Here is a 22457-nt window from a genome sequence, read left to right as displayed (position 1 = left end):
TATAACATAATAATAAACATCCAGAATTATTCTGTTGTAGAATCAGTTTCGAAAATTATCTTTTTTCTGCAAATTTTATGTGTTAAATTACTTAATACTCCCTCTGTCCCTCTCATTTCTTTACAGTTACTATTTTGGGATGTCCCTCTCATTTCTTTACGTTACTATAAATAGTAAGTTTTTCCCATCATTACACCCACTATCTTCCCCTACTATCTCATATTTAACAATAAAAACTACTATTACACCCACTACTTTCTTCCACTATCTCAAATCTATTATTAAATATTGTAGGTCCCACCACTTTACCCACTTTTCATCTAACTTTACTCATTTTTCATACATTGTCTTGGTCTCCGTGTCCCCCTCCAATGTAAACAATTGAGGGGGACGGAGGGAGTATAGATATATGTTATAGCTAGTATTATATATTTTAGAATCACATTTTACATGTATTCAATAATAAAATTTATAATAAAATTTATATTAAAATTAATGATTTATAATGGCGTATTAGCCATTAGGTAAGTAATTCCTAAAATGTTGGCCTAGTTATTATTATAACTTAAAATAGTTATTTGTTTAGCCGACAAAATAGATAACAGAATACTCTAGTGTATTATAGATCGGAAATAAAGAAGTGTCCAATAATGCTTCCTGTTGTGGTGCTTGGCATACTTATTACGGCGTTGATTAGGGAATTGACAATTCACTTGCATCATATCCGACGACCAGCAGCATGGATTACTGGAAATGGCAAGATAATAATTCAAGAATATATTTATATTATTAATCGTCCCTTTCAAGATAAACAAATATTTTTCCGCTCGATTATATATGGATAATATTCGATAATGGATGGATAGGCACATGTGAATCCTCATGTAAGATGGGACCATGACTATTCAATACACTGATGACTGAACTCCAAGCTGAAACTTATTGGGTTCATGTTTAGCCTTTACAGTACTTTGCATCTAAGCACCAAATTATGAATGGATTATGATACACTCTTTTAATCTAATGCAGCACCAGAAATCGGATCTCGTGAACCAAATTTATGATTAAGAACAATCATAAAAATTATATCATTAAAAATATACTTTACGTACTTTATTATGCATATTTTATATTTTTAAAATTACAAAAAAATTACATGTAATTTGTAGTCAAAGTTCCGTCAAATTAACCCTAAAAAGTCAAACAAGTCAAGAATCATGAGACAGGAGGAAGTAGTATTTGGTGATGGTAAGAGCTGCAATTAGGAGGACTTGAATGCTTAATCATTGAGTAATTATCAAGGTATTTTTGGAATATATCCAGAGGAGTAATACTCCCGGAGTTTTGTTTTATAAGAAGGTTGATTTTTCGACATATATACTGATAGTTTTGATTATTTAATATAAAGAAGTTAATTTTTTTTAATAGAAGTATACAATAAACATAATGATTTATAAAAAGAAAATTGTTATATAGTTAAAATAATAATTTTTTACTACGTGTGGGACCGAGGGAGCACTAAATTTTTGTATTTAGAATTGATTGAAATTTCTCTTGTGTTATGTTTTTCACTTTATTTGTTTCGTACGTATAGATATATTGATATTTCACACCCAGTTCATGAGTATGTTTGTCTGCACTTAAAATCTGGATTTTAAATCATATTTGACTTTAAACCAGAAAAAGTCTATTAGTGTAAAAAATTAAAAATCACCTTAAAGTTATAAAAAAGCGGAAACTATTTAAAACTAGAAATTAATTTGAGTTACTTTTTTGAATGACTTATGAAATTTACACATAAGTCATAAGTTACCCATTATTATTATATTTTTTATAATTCATAAGTCAAATTTTTCAACATAATATATTATTAAATTACGTTAAATCATAAGTCACAATCCTAAACTTAAAAAAACGGGCTATATGTTATTTTCTTACTTCTAATCTTCTTTATGCATTCCACAGGCGTAGTGTCGGGTATTGATTTTGAGTATCATAATTTCAAACAATAATATCTCAAATATCATATCTAGAAAATATGATCTTAAATCTCATTTTATAAAGTTACATCGTGTATTGTTTATAATTTTTTTTAAACACTATATGATGTGGCGTTTATCCCTTATTTCAGTCGAGGCTCAAAAGAAAAACACATGCAAATCCTAAAAATGTTAGATTATAACGTTATTTTATCTATCGTTTGAAACTCAAACCCATATAAAATCGTTCTTGAAATAATATATCATACGCTATGTGATGTAACGTGTTAAAGTGATATTCAGGATATTTTCAGAATATGATATTTATGATACTTGAAAATTTGAATTTACAATAATCAGTACCTTTTCTCCGTAGTGTCAGCACATTAAGCTCAAATGAGATTTTTAGAATACTCATTGTTTCAAACTTAATTAACAAGAAAATCATCAATAATAATACTAAAACATATGAAGAACACTGCAAAGGACCCAACGATTTACTACGTATTAGTATTAATAATCACCGTTCCGCAGTCGCTTTTTACACACCAGCTCAGATCCAAAGTCAAATAGCTCGGAGCTGGCTAATTTTTCAATATGTACATGAGCATAACAAATTCACCGCTAATCTAAATACAAATACCCCTATTACATATGATTAATACCGGTTTCTCATCGGATTACTATCGAAACGTATTTTCTCATATACTATTTTACCGTAAAATATATGTTATAATGTACTTCTGAGAAGGATCCGATCTTACTAATTTTCAAAAATCTATTTTAAATGAAACGAGTCGAGTCGAGTCGAGCTACCAGCACTGATCTGACTCCCAATTCCGGCTCGTATATCCGCTACCTCGAAATCTGGAATACGCCGGCTCTTGCGACGACAACACCGACCGATGCCGCCGGAAAATCGTTCGATCATAATCCGCGCGTTTCTCCGGATCAGACAGCGTCGAATACGCCGCTTTAATCTTTATAAACTCCTCCGTTGACGCACTCTTCACCTGCGCAACATCAGGATGGCAAGTCCGCGCCAATTTCCGGTACGCCGACTTGATCTCAACTCCGGTAGCTCCCATCGGAATACCTAGAATCTGATACAGAGACACCGCCGTGTTCGCCGCCTGAAATGTGTTGGTACTGTACGATCTCGTTTTCTCGGCAGATGAAGTAGCGGAGGAGGTGACACGTGGCTTTGAGAACCGGAGATTCGTCGCCGGAAGTTGTCTGTGGTCGCCGGAATGTGTGAACGACGGCGAGAGAGGGGAGATGAGAGGATGAGAGGTTAAAATAGAAGCAGAGGTCATGATGTGTGTATTGTTTGTTTGTTTGTAGAGTTAGTTAAGAAGGTTTGGAAGCTCTGTGTGGAGTTTGTGTCTATATATAGTATTTTATGGATGGGTCCTGTTCCCTGATAACTGTGTGTCAGGGAACAGTTATCCAACACATGGCTTCCCAGCCGTTGGATCGTTGATCCAACGGCTGGGGTAAAAGAAAATATTTTTAACGTTCCGCGGTTTTTTTCCGCGGATGGGGTGTTTTGAACATGCGTTCCGCGTATTTTTTCCGCGGATCGTCGGGACTTTTTTAAGCGATCCGCGGTAAATAACCGCGGAACTATCAGACGGGTGCAGTGTATGATCAATAACCTAGATGTGATCATTCAACACTTCAATTCCAAAAAATCCCCATTTCAGCATTTTGAGCATTTTGAGCAGCAGAGTATCTTCATTTCTCTCTTCCAAGACCCATCCTTCCCTTGGGTAAGCTCCATTTGTAGTGGTGTGTTGTTGTTATTTTGTTGTGTTGTAATGGATAAGATGTTTGCAAGATTTGAAGGTAGAAAAAGTTTAAAAAAAAGTGATTATGTTAATGTATATGATGATGATGGTAAATGTGGTAATGATAGAGATAATATTGATTATGTTAATGTTGATAGTGATGATAATATCCCTTGCTTGAATTAAAAATTTGCTAATTTACAAAGGGCGGAAAATTTATTTAGGGCGTATGCTATAAACCATGGTTTTGCAATTAAGATACAAAACACGCAGAGGCGAGTCAAGGATAAATCCATATATGGTCGAATGTACGTCTGTAATTTAGCGGGGGAAAATCGCGGGAAAAACCCCGTTGAGGAAGAAGAAATATTGATTGGTAGTGTTGGGAGTGTTAAGGGCAAACGGCGTAGAGATGTGCTGCCTAGAAGTGGTTGCAAAGTTAGAATGTACGTGGTTAATAAGAAAAAATCAACTCATTGGGAGATAACCTCTTTGGAATTAGAACACAATCACGAAGTCGTTACTCCTTCCAAGATGAGTTTGATAAGACGGGAGAGACATGTGACCGCGGCTCAAAGAAATTTAATCAAGACCTTACATGCTTCGGGTGTCCCACCAAGACAACAAATGAATATTTTTGGTCAAATGCACGGGGGAGTGGAACAAGTAGGTTTTAATAGCCAACATTTAAGAAATGTCGTGCGCGATTTTAGAAAGGACAACATGGGAGTAAACGATGCTCAAGCCGGTTTGGATTTGTTGTATCGTTTGAAAGAAGAGAGTGGCGGTAAGTTTTTTATCAAGACTCTCCTTGATGACGAACAAAGATTGAAGTGTCTTGTATGGGTCGATCCACGCTCTATGATGGCCTATCGAAATTTTGGTGATGTGGTTGCGTTTGACATAACATATCGAACTAATAGATATGCTATGCCGTTTGTGCCTTTCACCGGAGTCAATCATCACTATCAATCAATAGTTTTTGGTTTTGCACTCGTGCGGGATGAATTGAAGACAACTTTTGAGTGGGTTTTGAGTACTTGGCTAGAGGCGATGGAAGGCAACGAACCCCTAGCTATCATAACCGATCAAGATCAAGCCATGGCCGCGGCTATTGAATCACAACTACCGAATACCTCACATTTGTTATGCTCATGACACATTAGCAACAAATTCCCCGAGAAACTTGCAACATATTACTCAAAGGAAGGGTTTAAATTTGATTTCAACAATTGCATCTATCACTCTTTGACTGAAGTTGTGTTTGAGGATCGGTGGAAGGCTTTGATTTTGAAATACAATTTGGAAGGCAATACATGGCTTCAAGGGTTATATGCTTTGAAGCATAAGTGGGTGGAGGCTTACACAAGAAACACTTTTTCTGCGGGTCAGAAAACCACATCAAGAAGTGAAGGAATGAATGCCTATTTTGATGCCTATGTTGGTTCTTGCACCGGTTTGAAGGATTTTGTTGAGGGTGCACAAAAAGCTTTTGAGAGGCAATTTATGCGTGAGAAAGATGAGGATTACAATACGTATCATAGAAGTCGTTGCATGCAAATGAAATCCGCCTTGGAGCACCACGCGGCTTCCATTTATACCAAAGAAATGTTTCGAAGATTTCAAGAACAATTGGTTGAAGCAAATAAGTACTTCGTGGAGAAAGATAGAGATCGGTCTTTGGAAGATGTTGAAGACACATTCTACAAATGTTATAGACCGTTGACGGGTGCATCTCAGAGAACCATGTATCTTGTATCATTCAACAAGGTGTCATTACGGGGTTCATGCATTTGTAGAATGTATGACCATGTTGGCATGCCATGCCGTCACATTATTGTCGTGTTGACGAAGAGGTGTGTGGCGGAACTACCGGAACATTTTGTGAAACGGCGTTGGACAAAGGATGCCAATAGAGTTGATGGCGTGTTGCCATATCAAACATCCGAAGTTGAATCACCATCTCATGAGTTGACTCCCACGGAAAGATTTAACCACATGACCTTACTTACCATGGCTTTTAGTCATAGTTGCTCCGCGTCGAAAGAGCGGTATGAATATGCCGTTGGGGTTATTAATCGAGAAACGGAGATTATTGAGAAAATGCCCGTTGACGGGGTAGAACGTGAAGGAGGTGAATTCAATACACAAACAACACAAGGAAGCGGTGAAAAGTTGCATGAGAATATCCTTGACCCCTTGGTGTCGAAAACGAAGGGGCGGAAAAAAGAGCACCGTCATAAAAGTCCACTTGAGGAACTTACAAAAGCAAAAAGAAAATGCCGCTATTGCACTATGTTAGGACATGATGTTAGAACGTGTCCGAAAAAAAAACAAGATACTTTAACAAAAGCTTCAACTGCCCAATTGTAATTACAAATCCCTTATGTTTTATTTGTGCTTTATATGTTCTTCGTAGTAACTAACTTTAGTGACTAACTTGTTCATTGTTGAATTTGTAGGTAAAATGACCGACGCTTCGGATAATGACTCAGTGTCACACGTAAGCAATTCATTCTCGGACTCGGATGAAATGGTAGATTCACCTACCTTTAGTGAGTTGGAGGAAGCATGGCGTCATCTTGACGAATTAGCAGAAATGTACGAACCACCTCCCCTAGTGGAAGAAGAAGACAATGCGTTGTACCCAGCTGACGAAGAGGCCTACCGGTCAAGATGTTGGACTGAAGCATGTCAGTGGTGTGCAAGCGATAACATGTTCGAAAGGGTGGCGTACAACTTGACCCCATATTTTCTCCCAATTTTGAACTTGGGTCAGGAGCACCCCGGTGGCCCAAACAAAGTCTCCCCGTGGGATGGTGGTTGGATTGTTGAGTGTGATAGGATAGCCGACATTCACAAATTGAGGCCTCGCGCGGGTTGCATGCGTGACCAAATGCGTATTGAATATGTGAAGGGTTGGGTGTCCCATCTAGATGGTGATGATACGGGGAAATGGATTACCGGCAAAGCACCATTTGCAACATTTCGTCTCTATGATGGGTCTAGTAGCATTCGTGTCACAATATGGAATGACCACAATACTCATGCCAATGTGACTGATGGTGTGCTCCGTGAAGGTTGTGTTGTCGTGCTGTATTGGGTGGCATGCTTCGTTAGAGCTGATGCACCGCCCGGAACTTCCACGCACCGATTATCGGGTGGCTTCTCCAACATTTTAGCGATTTTTAGTTAGTTAGCTTCCGACGTACCTGAATCATGTTGAATTTAGGTTTTATATGTATTTTGGTGTAAACGTACTTTACTACACACCATTCGATGTATTATTAACATTAAAATGACAATATTATGCACTAATTATTTTCTCATTGGTAGTTATGTTAAAATTACAGTGGGTGTTCGGACTACCTCAATTATGATGATTCTAGTCTACTCTAATTTTTTTAAAATAGTTGAATGTGGCTAGTAGCGGCAACTTGAATGCAAAGTTCGGAAAAATGGCGGTAATGGTCATTTTCAAATAGATTGGTTTTGAGTATCCAAATATAGTTGTATCATACTTTATAAGTCATAACACACTTAAGGACCCCCATATGCTGTCTTAAAACAGTCTTGGCAGTTAAAAGGAAGGTAAAAAAAAAAAAATTCTTTCTGATAGTTCCGCAGAAAATAACCGCGGAACGTCTAGAAGAAAACACACGTTCCGCGGTTATTTTCCGCGGAACTATCAGAAAGAAATTTTGAAATATGCAGTCTGTTCCTGCACATTCCCACCTGTTTTGAACCCCTGTATAACAATCCCAACACTTTCAACAACATTGCAGTGTAAAAAATCCAAAAAAAATATTTCACAAAATTTAAAAAAGGCCAAATATGTGACCCAAATCGCCAAAATTTTCAAAACTCCAAAAAATGAAGTATCTCCAAAAAATACCAAATTAAATGACAACATATATAATGAAATTCCAAATGCAACACAGTAAAAGGGGTGGGGAAAAGCACATAACAACCACAAATTCTAAAATAAATAAAAGGGAATCGGGGAAGTGACACGGTCGATGAACGACCGATATAAACGCAAACAAATGTTTCATTCATAAATATTAAACCAATCTTAACTACATGATATCATTGTTCAATTAATTCCCTACAAATCCTCGTAGAATAAGAAAATAAATAAAAGTCCTAATCTTGCTGCGAGACCCTCTGGCTCATCCGGTGGTTTGGGATGGATCTTGCTTTCCCCTTCTGAAGCTCCTTGGCAATCCTGTAACGGAAGACCTCGAGGTCTGAAGCGTCCCACACCAAGGTAGAGAGGTCATATCCTTGCAAGAGATAATCCATATACTTGCAAATATAAACCCCGCAATCAGTGTAGTTATTTTGCTTCGGCATTGCATCCCAGACCTGGACTAGAGGGTCCTCCTTCGGCACAGTAAGTCGGGGGCCAAGATAACGAAGCATCCTCGCCAACAGTCCAACCTAAAAACACAATCAACAAAATATAGATGAAATGAACGAGACTTCAAATTGATATAAGAAAAAAGAAGGAACGGATCACATACCACGCATTGTTCTTCCTTCGCATGTTCAGCTTTGTTGGTCATAGGATCAAACACCATGACGCCCCATTCCTTCACTGACAATACCATCAAAATCCAGTGATTCCCATTAACATTGGCCGGGACAAATATGTAGTCCACTTCGTTGATTGGTGGACCAATCCCACAACTACCCCACGTAACGAAGAAACGCTTAACCCGCTCCGTGAGAACCTTGTAATCCAGCTCCATAGCCAATGTAATGAAAAATGGATCCATAAAGTAGTAAGACGGCTTTCTCGGATACACTCCTGCAGCGGCAATAGCTTCTTCCCGCTCACGTAACAACCACTGCAAGGAATTAACATAGGTTATTTACAAAATAAATAAAGGCAACACAATTTAAATGTAGACCGGCACCACAAATGAAATAGTACCATGTATCCGTATATGATGCGGTCATCTATCCAAGCACCGGGTGCCAAGCTCTGCATTGAATTCTCCGCCAAATTGAACATGAGATCATGTTTAATTCCACCCCGAAGCCCCACAGGCTGACCTCGTACCCATCCCCAGTCTCTCCTAATGGCGGCCATCTTCTCCTCTGAAAGCTTCTTACTTATCAGCCACTTCTGTTCACCAGGCCTACGAACATCCATCTTCTCGGGCCTCGAGGAAGTGGCCTGTGATGCGGGAACAATAGGCTGAGTAGGGACCTGTGTAGTCTGCTGAGACGGCTGTGTCATATCAATGATGTCATGGGGGGAGACGTCTGCAACAGTTGGCCTCTTTGCCACAGCCGATAGATGGACATGGTCGAAAACAGGAGGGGTGTATGCTGGGCCCTTGAGCTGTTGCATGAAACGGCAGTACGGCTCGACAAATATCGGGGCAATCTCTCTAAATTCCTCGCGATAGCCTTCAGGGATGGTTGAATCAATCGCCTTAAGGCATTCCAAACCCTTTTGAATCTGCAGATAGTTTGATGTCATGAAATTAGATACATACAAAGTACGAATAAAGGAAGCTTAACTTTAGTACTATGAAAGGGTAAACAAACTTACAAGTTGAAATGCCTGAAGGTTGTCAAACAACTCCCTGGTGGAATACTGCGGCTGTGGCACAGGCTGTGGCTTCCCAACGCGGCGCCTGGAAATGTGCTCGTACCAGTCCAAGTAACCTGTGTCATCGGTGTCTAGTGAATGCTGAGCCACCACAACCTCGGGGTGATCCACAAAACGCTCCCACTCTCCGATCTCAGCAAACCATACAGCACGCCAATCAGTGTAGTGAAAGGCTTCTTTCTCCTGCCTGTACCGAGTCATGGATACCGGAGGGGGGGGAATAGGCTGCCTCAAACCAAACTGTCTCAACACCCTATCTGAATGCTGATACTCCACTATGTCATAATGAACTAATGGGACCCGAGCAAGGCCAGCATAACGAGCCTCCCAATCCTCTGCAGATATGTCATGATCCCCATCCGAATCCCCTTCCATCTCATGAAATTCGGAATAGGGTGTCCAACTCACTACGTCTGATGCTACTCCATCAAACTCACCCCTGTAATGTGGCAAGCTATGATGAGGCGCCGCTCTACTGTCACGCCTAACCCGTTTCCTCTTCCCACCCACAATCCAGCCCTGCTCCTCAATCTCCTCCTCCTCCTCAATCTCCTCGGGAATATCAGGCTCCTTCCCCTTCCCCTTACCCCTCTTCCCCTTCCCCTTCCCCTCTTCCTTCCCCTTCCCCTTGCCCTTCACCTCTTCCTTCCCCTTCCCCTTCCCCTTCGCCTCTTCCTTCCCCTTCCCCTTCCCCTTACCCTCCACCTTCCCCTTCTTCCCCTTACCCTCGTCCTCCTCATCCTCGTCAGGCATAGCCCAAAACTCAGCTACCGGATAGCTGCCCCTGCTCTCATCGGGAATAGGTCTACCAATCTCGAACCTCTCATAAGACCATAGCATCAACAACCACACACAACCTGATATCTTCTTGGCATCCTTCTGTGTGGCGTGATACAACCCCCTGTACAAGTAAGACAGAACTGCCGAACCCCAAGACCATGTAGGAATCTCCCTCAGTCTGCGAAGATGGCGGAGATACCGGGGATGCACCACATTCCTACTAGTAGTAGGAAAAAGAACAGCACCTACAACAACGAACAAATAGGCCTGCGTGTGGATGAGAATCCGCTCTGGATCAGGACCGGGATCAGCTCCGTACGTCTCAAACAACCATGTGTACCTCACCCCGCCCCTAGTATGAGCCGAATCCACGTCAGCTGTCGACAACTCCTCAAACCAGTTCCTCCGAAAGAAGTCCTTCTGGTTGTCAATAACATCTCCCACTAAAGGCCGACCATGAATGGGCAACCCCAATATGTAACCAACATCCTCCAAGGTCACAGTCATCTCCCCCTGTCTCATGAAGAATGTGTTGGTCTCCGGACGCCACCTCTCAACAAGAGCACTCACTAGCCTCGCGTCAGTCTGAAGTATAAGTCTGGGATTGGCAAACACGCCAAACCCTATAGCATGTAGAATTTCCTTCTGAGCATCAGAAAGAAACCAGCTCCTCATAGACCGGTTGCCACAGAAACACTCCAATGGACCCCGATCAACACCAGCCCAAACAGCAGCACTCACATGATACGAGTTATCTAAGATAACTTCCTGACTAACTGGCCCTGGTAGAATATCTTCCATCCTGAAAATTCAACATGAAATCAACATCAGACAATGTAAAACTAAAACTATCAAGTAAAGCATAAGAAGTTCACAATCACAACGAACACCTCCTTTTCTTAGTCTATTCTACCAATATTCAAACTATGAAGTAAATTAGGGGCATAATCACAATCACACCGAACACCTCCTTCCACTACAATTTCCACAAACTGACGACATATACTATATCCACACAACCATTTATATGATTCCAGTCAAATTTCGGTAAGAAAAGCACTAATCAAAATCAACAAAAAAACAAAGAATTCAAGGTACAGTGATCATATAAACGAACTACAATATATACAAAAAACGAATACAAAAAACAAGGTACGTACACCACCCATACATATCTACAAAAAACGAATGAAAAAAATCAATTTTTTCATTCAGACATTTTGACAAACACCTTGTATTCATACACTTAAACGAACTACAATACATAATATACAGTACATGTTTCAAGCCGAAATCAAGCAAACAACAATTACACGTGCAATTCGAATCCATATAAACTAAATGATCAAGCACCATATACAAACAAGAAGCACACAAAACATTCGAATCCATATAAACTTGCACGCACCTTATCAATGATGATGATGATAATCGCGGGTTGTGTACTTGAAGATCGCGGCTTATGGTGTTTCAATTGAGTAGGGTTCGTGTTTGAGTTTCTTCTCCTTCAAAACATGTAACTGATAAGTGTGGGCGGTTTCTGCGTTTTAAAACCCGTCTGATAGTTCCGCGGTTATTTACCGCGGATCGCTTAAAAAAGTCCCGACGATCCGCGGAAAAAATACGCGGAACGCATGTTCAAAACACCACATCCGCGGAAAAAAACCGCGGAACGTTAAAAATATTTTCTTTTACCCCAGCCGTTGGATCAACGATCCAACGGCTGGGAAGCCATGTGTTGGATAACTGTTCCCTGACACACAGTTGTCAGGGAACAGGACCCTTTATGGATAGGATGAGTTTCCATTCCGCCCAAAAGATCCATTTTTTCCCGTTTTACGTTTATTTATTTTATTTTTAGAAATAAAGTCATATCATGTCCAGTATTATAAAAAAACGTATTAAGCGACCGTTTTAAGCCGAATCAGCTCTAAAATGCTTTGATTTTGTATTGAATGGTTGATTACTCATTTTTTAAAATTAAGCGGACAATCAAGCGGATTACGCGGTCATTTAGCGAACTAAGTTGTCAAAATGATGTCAGACTTGCAAATTTTTTAATTTTAAAAAATTACTTTTTAAAATATAACTATAATTATATTAAAAACATTGAAATATATATTATACTAAAAATTATTAAAAATTTAAATTCTTACCATAACATAATATTATTTCTAAATTTCTAAATATACTAATATGCAACTAAATATTTAATTATATTTTATAAATTCTCTTATTAACCTGATTAAAATTTCGCTTAAACACCAGAAGGTCCTCGCACCGCTTAAAATTGATATGCGTTTTTCACATCACTAATCATGTCATTGTTTTTAACATTATGTGTACTTCAAATGTACTTATTTATTTTTCATATTATATATTGAAATTTGAATAACATGTTATGTATATAAAAATTATTATTATTTTCGATTTATATTTTTCTATCTTTCTTATGTGAACATATAATTGTTACACAGACAAAGTCTGAGAAAGTATGAGAAGTATTGCTGTGATTTAAATGATCTTTGTAATTAAACTTATAATAAAATAGAAGGAGAAAGAAAAAATAATGAGAATTATGATTGAAGGGATAATGAGAAATGAGAGGGACAGTAGCTGACTCAGATGAAACGAACATGTCAGTTTTATGATTCTATCCAATTGTGGTGGGTCCGGTGGGGTTGTCTATTGGAGTAATTTGGATAACCCATTGGAAAATTATCAAACAAATATGGATAATTGTGGTGGTCCGTGTCGCGGCTGTGTGATTGGTGGGCTTTTAATGTGTAGGACAGCTCTGTTCTTCCTAGTTGAAGATTTTACGTTGTAATTCAAGAATTCAACTTGATGAACCTATTTCTTACGCAAGTATTTCATCCAGAAGAAATATTGGCACACAACTATGGAGATATGGGTCCGTCTCTATAGTCGACTGTTACTCTGTCTTTTTACTTATCAAATTTATCGTAAGAGAAGTCACATTAAAATTTGGAAAATATTATTTCCTGCAGATGAAAGTTTTTATTTCCGGAGCATATTCAGCTCTCTCTTCTCTCTCATGTGCACGCAATATTCAGCTCTCTCTCTATCTCCCATTTTAATTACTTTAGATTTCCTTATACATATTTTAAGATGTTAAAAAAATCACATCTAAATATAATAATTTTTTATAAAATTTATATCAAACAAAAGTTTAGAATTTAAACTTTTATTTGATATAAAAATTAAATTTTTATAGAGTGTAAATATTATTTTTTTACGCATCAATATACGTGTTAAAAAGTCAAATATCAGTTAAAATGGAACATATGAAGTATGTGAATTTTATCCCAATTTTATCCAAATATGAAGAACTTCTATTCAAAAATTGAAATTGGATGAAAAATATATAACGAAGGAATATATGACGCTCCGGAAAGAGTGATGGAGTGATTTGCACTAAAATGGACATACTGAGTCGACTCTAAACTCTGTATGATGATAAAATGAAAAAGATGAATCCTTGTGGATAAGCATGGGGCAGACTCAGAAAAGGTGCTTTGGATCATACCGTGATCCCGTCCTAGAAAAGACATGAATCTAGCACGCAACTCAAACATGACAGAGATAAAGAACATTAAACTCTGTCAAGAATCACGATCTAGCTGCGCCATACCGGGTGACATAAGATCACAAATTCATAAAATAATATAGTAATGTCGTATTTCTTCTGTTTCTGCCCAATATAAAAGAATTTTGTTTTATACAACAAGCACATGGCAGCATTGACAAAGCACTTAATTAGCTTTAGTTTACGGTTTACTTGTGTTTATGTTTAACTTAAGTTTTTGTTGGTTAACTTGACCCAGGGATTCACTTCGATGCTGTTCAAAGATAATCTTATTTTAAATATATCTTAGACAGAATAAAATTTAATATTACAAAAGAAAAGAAGACAAGTAAATAAATTATAAGAGTTTGATGATCATTAATTTTTAAACTAAAAAATATTTATTTGTGTAATAAGTTAGAAGATGCCTAAAAGTTAAGAATAAGTCAAAAAGTGACTTAAAATCATATATATCTTTTTAATCAACTTATTTTATTTTTATATTTGTTAAATAGGTTTAGGTTCAGTGGAGTACTGCAAATTCTTGGAGTACTGGAGTACTCCATCCTGACCGTTAATTTGTTTTTAATCCAACGCTTATCATAATTTGGTTTTATAATTTTTAAATATCTGTTTAATAGACCGTATATGTACAGCATCCGTATGTTGTATTTAGTTTATGTATATCACTAATAACTGCCCGCCGTTAATGGAGGGGCATCATTTTCGGATGGCGTTGTCTCCCTTAACAGTCTCCCCCGTAAAAACTACATCACCATTTCATTCCCCTCCTACCCAGGTCGTTGTTCTGTTGTCCAGTGTTAGATTGTTCCTTAAAATTTTTAAATCAATATTACATCTTGTGGTTCATCTGCAAATGGTTTGATGAGACAAGCAATCAGGTATAGTTATGATGTTATGTTTTTTTATGTATGTGAATTCGCCGGCTAGTTGTTCCGTTGTTTTCTACTAAATTTATGCTTTCGGAATATTATTGAGATGAATCTACTTGGTTGGTTTGGTTTGGATTAAGAATTGATTACTGTTAAGATGTAATTAGCAGTTTATTTTCAGTTTTCATCATCCCAATTAGAAGAAGATGTGTGAGGAACATTTTCACTGCATGATTTTCTGATTGAATACTGAAATTAGGACATATATCCGTGATTTCTTGTTCTTGTGTTTCTATGTTTAGGTGCTTTTGTAGTATGTGCATTCTTCTGGTGTTATATTCTCATGCCATTTTTCTTAAGTTCAATTTTTTTGTAGAGTTTTCTTATATAATTTTTGAATTCATGTATATGTAGGGTTGTTGGTGACCATTTTCCTACGCTTATTGTTTGATTGTTGTCTCGTTGTCCTGTTGATTGTAAATGTTCTTCTCTTCGATTCCGACTGTTGTCACTGCAATTATCCGTTAAGGGTACATTTTCCGGTTGTTCTGCAAATAGAAGGTCGAGAAGAACATTCAGGTTTGTGGATCTTTTATTGATTCTTTATCTCAAACTGCTAGGTAATTATAATTTTCTTATTGTAATGTTGTTTTTTGTAATTGAATGTTGCCTTAAAATTTTATGTACTTCTAAATTTCTTTTGTTTACCTCAGTTGTTATTTGTTAAGATGTTTTTAGCAGTCTGATTCGATTTAAAAGAACATGTGTGAAGAATTGTTTTGTTTTTATGTTCCTCTCTTTGAAAACTGCAGTTAGAACTCATTTTTAGCACAATTGTAAATCTTTGTTTTGATAGGTTTTTAATTTTTGTGCACTCAATCATTCATATGCAGTTTTGTTTATTCAATAAGGATTATACGTTATGTGTTTCTTTTGTATTTTATGTAAAAGGTGTACCTTTATCTCCTTTTCTTCATACTATGTTTTATAATTAAATTTGTGTACATAGTTTTTTCCCCCTAATCCTGGTTCTTGTTTCTTATTAGACCTCATTTTAACTTTAATTGTGTAGTTTAGAGTTTTCCTTCCATTATTATGATTTGTAATCTTTGTCTATTTGGACAGCTTAGAATATTCAGACTCCAAGGAAGGCCTGTGAGATGTTCATCTTAGAGCTGACTATGCGTTCTTGGTTACTTGTCGAGGAGAACAAAAGGAGAACGCTGCAGAACAAAAGGAGGACAATTCCGTTGCTGGGTTCACCTGTTGATTCTGTACCATATAACTATGTGCATGCCGTGGAACAAGTAGGCTTCTATCCTGATCAACAGGCCCACCCGTAGCTACCCTATATGTCATGGCAGCATCCCCATGAACCTAAAGATGAGAATGAGACTGGAAAATGATATCATTGCTGAGTAATTTTACGAATCTATCACGACATCTTTGTATTTTGTTGATGTTCATGATGAATCTCTGTAGCTTTAGTCAGTGGTCAAGTAGTATGTTATTGTACTCTAAACTTTGCAACTTTAAGTTCTGAGCAGGACAAGGTGAAATTGCCTACTGGGTTGCACCAAGTCTCTTTTGTGGTTTCCCTTCCCATGCATATGCTAAGGTCATTTGACAGAGTAATTTGGTATCAATGTTTGTGTTTGTTTCTAATCTTTTGAATAAATTTTTCAAGTTCCAATCATGTAGAACACATGATAATGATTTTTGTCAAGAAATAACATTAATAATAAAATTACAAATTACACTACATTGAAGTCTGTATTGTTGCAATGAACAAGGCTATAGTATTATAGAAATGCGAATTTAAACTGCACTTATAGTATTACAAAAATGCATAGTGTCCCTCTCTGAAGCCAATTAAAGACTACATAAAAGAAAGAAAAAAAATAACAAACTATTTCGGTTCATCAGTCCATGTCTCGGTGAATATGTTGTATTTTCTTTTCTGCGGCCATTACAACATTTATCCACACTTGTTTAGAATGAGCTACTAACTTAATAATCTTGAAAGACCATTTACACAACTTCGAAGGCAGTGGTGTTTTCTTTTCCTACAGCCATTACAACATATATCCATCAACACTTGTTTAGAATGAGCTACTAACTTAATAATCTCGCAAGACCATTTACACAACTTCGAAGGCAGTTTACGCAAGAATTTCAACACCAAACAAATTAGAATAGGTGTAGATACCCATGATATCGCATGCGGAGTTTGTCCTTTGCTCATTATAGAGTAACCCGACTCACCGATTAGGCTCTGTAAGAAGTTTTGTTGCCGATTTACTCCATTGCTCGTTAAAGAGTTATTAGAACGACTTATTAGCAGCTTATCTCCCTTTTTTCCCCATGCCCTTGTCTACCACTTTTCTTCGGCTACCCTCGGCCCGTTCAGCATCTGCATGAAGCTTCGTTCCCTGCAACACAGCAAATAAAATAAACAAATTAAACATATAGTTCTGATTCTAAAAACAACGAGATTATTATTAAATTGATGCTTCCTTTGTGAGCAACAAAGACAAACGAAAAGTATAGGCCAAAATTTTTTATTAGTGCTTATTTATCTAATTACTAAAGCACCTCTTCACATGACTATCATGATTGACACCATTACTTTCAAAGTCTTTACAGTGCAGCATAAAAGAACAGAGGAATTGAGCATTGTCTACATGTTTAATGTAAAAGAAATTTGTTCTAAAAAAATTTCAAGTTAACCATTCAAGTAGACCATCCACACTTTATATATTTCCCAAAGGCACAAAGGAAGGTTAAGAAACAATTGCTAGGCACCTAGTGCTCACGTTGCATCTTAACATTATTTGACCCGTGTGTGATGTGTATACGGTCCACGAAGTGGTTCACAAAATCACAAATATGTTTATGGAAATATATCAGGATACGTAGTTAAGTCATATAACTATAATAGAGCAATTCAATGTCTTTCTCATATTGGCTACATAAGATGCGCTATGCAGTACAAACAAGAAAACTTGGTAAAAAAATAATAATGGATACCTTAGTATCTTTGTTCCTCTTTTTGGTGGTCTTGTCTACGCTTTCAGTCCCTAAACCAACGTCTTTCGCATCCAGTGCTTTCCCTCCGTGACGCTGCATTCGACTCGTTTTCGTCTTGCCAAAATGCTCAGCTGGTGTGACGAAGTCATCGTCATCGTCTGTTAGTTCAGTATCATTGTTTGCTTTCCCCATATGCCATTCTGTTCTCATGTCTAACTTACCAGTTTGTACGGCACAGTGCTGATAATTGCAGTTTTCTTTTTCGTACAAAGGCACAATGCTGAAAATCACAAAACAGAAAGAGCACAAACAATTAAACTAAATATAGTCTTGTTGAACTTGGCATGAATTTCAAACTAAATAAACCTAACCCACAATCAACACAATACATATATTTACCAAAAACCATGGTTCCTCTACATTTATATAGTAAACCGCAATCATCAGATTAAGGGGTAATACAGTGGAGGAATCCAACCATTTTCAAATTTCATTCACATACCTACCAAGTGAGTACTCTATTATTACAAGGCATCTTCCATGATTATTTTCCAAGCAACGAACAATAGTTATGGTACAATTTGTAGCAAAATAATTTTAATCTCGAAACTTATGGTCGTCCCCCAAATTACTAAGATAAACTAAACACCACTTCAAATAGTAAGATAGGGCGAAAGTTCACCCTCATTAATCTAATAATTCACGGGAACACATCTAATTACCAAAGGCGGATTCTAATACTTGATTTAACACCCGTATCATTAGCTAATTCAATTACTCGGTCCCCCAAAATCGACCCAGCAGCAGTTGACAAAGACTCATGGCATAATTACACAAGAAGCACATTGTCATATACTATTACAGATAAATATATGTAAAATTAGACTGGACATACATTACCCACAAACAAAGAGACAATGTTGATTTATACTACAAGAATAATGTATCTCAAAAACTCAATTGAACACTGTTTTCTCAATATAAACTGACATGCAGTACAATTTTAGCAACGACATAACATGATAACAGTAATCTAAAGGGAAAAAAAATGCAATTTACTTGTTTCCCAACTCAAGTTGCTTGTCACTGAGCTGAACTCATTCCTAGGGTTTTCAAAAATCTTCGAGTCGTAGCGGCTTATCAAGAGGGTTCCGCTGTCGTCTAGAATCGTGCTTCTCGTCAATGCTTATCTTCTGAAATCTTCGATTTTGATTTAGAAGAGTAATTTTAGGGGAACAAGATAGAGGTAACTGTCACTTGAATGCCTATTAGTGCGAGACATACTCTTGTATACGGTACCGTATGTTTATAAATCTATACGGTTGTTTTTAAATTTTAATAAAAATCCACCTGTCACCCATCTCTGCCGTACAGTTTAGTTTAGATCTAATGGTTCTAGGAAGGGTCTCCAAGTACTCCAAAAAGTAAAGACTCTAAAGAGCCCAAAATTATATAAATAAATAACTTAAACCAAACATTTATGATATTAAAACATTATACTCCCTCCGTTTTGAAATATAAGTCGCTTGACTTATTTGCACGTATTTTTAAGTCTTTTGACCGCATGCTTAAAATTATTGTTTTTAAAATTTTCTTTTTTGAATAATAATATCAATCATATATTTTTATTCAAAAAAAAATAATTCAAAAATAATAATTTTAACATGTCAAAAAACTTAAAAAGGCATGAAAAAAATTAAACAACTTATATTTCTCAAAACAGAAGATGTAGATCACAAAAGTCATAACTTTAGCAAGGTACAGACGTGCTCGGGGGTCATCGAACAGCATTAACTAGCTTATTGCTTTGTACTCGGGTCTTAGAGTGCAGTACCAATTAATGGCGATGGGTAAGATTTTGATGCATTAACCGCACTTGTAGGCGCACAGCGCACGGGGACCGATAATGTTACTGGTCAGTTTCGTTAGTTAAGGGAAGTAAACAATTTTAAAAAATATGAAAAAAAATCCGAAAAAAACTTCAAAAGTAGTTTTTTTTTTAAAAATATATTAATATCTTTAAAAGATTCAGTAAAAGATGAAAAAAATCTTAATGAATTCAAAAAAAATCTGGAAACAATCAAGAAAAAAATTCGAAAAAATATCCCAAAAAAATTCAAAAATCTTAAAAAATAAGGTAGCAAGTTTTTTTTTCGGTTTTTTTGAATTTTCTTTTTAAATTTTGAACTTTTTTTTTGAATTTTTGAATTTCCTTTCAAAAATTTTAGTTAGATAAAGACCTGAATGAGTTAAAATAAAAAATCTCATATAATTTTTAGAAAATTTTGATAAGAACAACAAAAAAAAGCTTGTCATTTTATTGTTTTCCATTTTCTCGGATTATTTTTGAATTTTTTCTGACCTAATTTAGATTTTTTTTAAAAATATATTAAATTTTTGTTGAATTTTTCAGATTTGTAAGACATTTTTTCAGGTTTTTTTTTCAAATTTTTTGCTTTTTTTTTGTATTTTTTTTGAACTTTCCATTAAGTAGTTAAAAGCGATGCTTTTGAAAGTTTTTTAACTACTTGATGGTGTGCAACAACACGATCTAATTACAATTGTTCAGTAAGTACCACGATAAATTAGTTATTTTATCCTAATTGTATTATCCCTTATCCGCTCTGCACAACACTAAAGAAAGAGCAAGATCCGCGCGTTTATACGGTGAAAACACTAAAATTTTAAATTGCGCATCTTAAACGGATATATTCTCCAGCGATTAAATACCGTAAGAAAATATCGTACAAAGTAACTGTCGGCGGCAATTATAATATCACGTTTTGCCGACAACTATCTTCTGAGTTTTGATGTCAAGGTTAAAAGGCCTCTGCTTTTCAGCCGACCTGAAATGAAAGTGTTTTCTCACGTTGGTTGGATGAAGCCCAGTCTTTAACAAATGGGTTAACTGAACAACGTACCCGTTCTCATGCGGCTATGTGTTCTTGGGCCCATTTTCTTAGCTAATATGTTGAGTGTTGACGGAGCATTCTTATAATTATTTAATTTAACACTTAGTGGGAAATGTTTAATATTTTATAGTAATTTGATTATGAAAAATACAAATAATAAAATAAGAACATGGTTCGAATTAACACTCTTACATGTGTACTAACTTTGTAAAAAACAAATAATTTATATTTTATTTAATAGCCAACTAGAATTCGGTCGGAGATGCTCTTGCAATTGTGCCGGGCTTTCGTCACTAGCTTGTTTTGGTGATAAAAGTGATTTTCCACCAGAGTTGGCTTCTATTTGATTGCTTCAGCCTTCATTCAAGAAATTCTCATTCAAAAGATTAAAAATAGCATGGTATTCCTAAGAAAATAGTGTAAATTGCGGTCGATCTCCCTGAGATGTCAATTGCATTTGGTGTAAAAAAAAAAAAGATTTTACGTGTATCTATATGACACGTATCATCAAACATATGATGGGTTAATTAGCAACAAAAAAAAAAAGATATGATGGGTTCAGATAATATATAAGATTTAAATTTGATGCAAAAACTGAAAAACATATTGCCGCAAAGAAAACCTCAACCCTTTGTTATTTCTCACCGAAACAATAATCAAAATTCCTGTCACATGAATGATAATTTGATTGATAGACAATTAAAGATAACGAGCAATACGAAAACTCGCAGGGAAATCAACATCCTCCCATCTCCTGCAATTCGCTCTTCTTGACTCGTTTGTTCGAACCTCGTGATCAACCGCGCAGGTTCGACAAATTGGGCACGTGAGTGAACGATTCGGAAGCCATTCATCAATACAGTCCTTGTGAAACACGTGCATGCACCTCTTTAACACTCGTGCCTCGTCTCCGTGAGCTAGTTGTTCTAAACAAATGGCGCAGCAGCTCTCTGACTTGAAGTTTTTCGAGTCGTAAATAATCACCGGAGAATCGAGATTGCAGGGTTCTGTTTGCGAGATATTGACGGTGGTTGTTGGTGGAGGAGGAGGAGATGGCCGGAAACACCTGAGAAGTGAAGTGATTATTGTGGATATGTGTGTCGCCATTATGCAAGAGCAGGGGTTATGTGATGGTATTTGCACAATGTTCTCTATTTAAAGAAGGCTTGCAATTTAAGTGAGGAATATCGAAAGAGAAATGCCGCGTCCAAAAAGATATCGAAAGATTTCCAAATCAGAGAGAAATTACATAAAAGAAAAATATTACAGCTTCTAAAACGATGTTCTATAAAATTTCTAAAAAAGTTCTAAAAGTGATGTGTCCAAGTTAATATCCCGTGTAGGAGTTAATATTGGTTAACCCTGTCCGTATCTATGGAAAAATACTACTTCCTCCGTCTCATTTTAGTTGTCGTGCCGGTCAAATTGAATAAAGTTTAACTGAAATTTATTAATATTTTATTAATTGATAAAATTAAAAAAATATATCATCAGAAATAACTTTTAATCTACTTTAAGATATAACTTTCAGTTTTTTTAAAATAATGAAATAGTGATTCATAATCTTTGGTCAAAATTTAGTCAATTTTACCAACAAAAATAGAAATGTGACAATTAAAATGGGACGGAGGGAGTAGATATTACAAAATTTCTTTTAATTTTTTTTCTCAAAATATAGTTGATAATATATAATTGGTTACCCTCATCTTATTAAAATTAAAATTAGTCAAACTATCACGTCATTTGTAGAGAAAACTTTAGTCTCTTTATATTTGAATTATTTTCGCAGATATTATCATTCTCGGATAAAAGATGATGTAGTAATTTTATTACATTCTCATCTCTTTATGTTTGGATG

General features: G+C 36.3%; 1 protein-coding gene and 1 long non-coding RNA gene across 2 annotated transcripts; one reads left to right on the top strand and one right to left on the bottom strand.

Annotated features, from left to right (window-relative positions):
* Positions 1-7884: 7884 nt before the first annotated feature.
* LOC108212171 (uncharacterized) lies at positions 7885-10976 on the bottom strand. The gene is made up of 4 exons (XM_064081314.1): positions 9336-10976; positions 8709-9242; positions 8296-8622; positions 7885-8212 (listed from the first exon to the last, which is right to left on the bottom strand). The coding sequence occupies exons 1-4, from the start codon at positions 10974-10976 to the stop codon at positions 7916-7918; spliced, it is 2799 nt and encodes a 932-aa protein (XP_063937384.1). The 3' UTR covers positions 7885-7915.
* A 3315-nt stretch (positions 10977-14291) lies between these two features.
* LOC108195737 (uncharacterized) lies at positions 14292-16251 on the top strand. Its single transcript, XR_001801589.2, has 3 exons — positions 14292-14666; positions 15072-15236; positions 15783-16251. It is a non-coding gene; the product is annotated as an uncharacterized LOC108195737 (long non-coding RNA).
* The last annotated feature ends 6206 nt before the right edge of the window (positions 16252-22457 follow it).

The sequence above is a fragment of the Daucus carota genome, chromosome 7 (genome assembly GCF_001625215.2).
Source record: "Daucus carota subsp. sativus chromosome 7, DH1 v3.0, whole genome shotgun sequence".
NCBI lineage: Eukaryota > Viridiplantae > Streptophyta > Magnoliopsida > Apiales > Apiaceae > Daucus > Daucus carota.
The sequence above is the reverse complement of the archived record's forward strand: the minus strand, read 5'-3'. Positions and strand labels throughout refer to the sequence as shown.

Bases quoted from the DNA above. Each gene is read 5' to 3' on its own strand.
- LOC108212171 (XM_064081314.1), bottom strand. From the start codon at position 10,976: ATGGAAGATATTCTACCAGGGCCAGTTAGTCAGGAAGTTATCTTAGAT. The intron at 9,243-9,335 runs GTAAGTTTGTTT...AACTATCTGCAG, and splicing joins ACCTTCAGGCATTTCAACTT to ATTCAAAAGGGTTTGGAATG. The intron at 8,623-8,708 runs GTACTATTTCAT...AATTCCTTGCAG, and splicing joins GCATCATATACGGATACATG to TGGTTGTTACGTGAGCGGGA.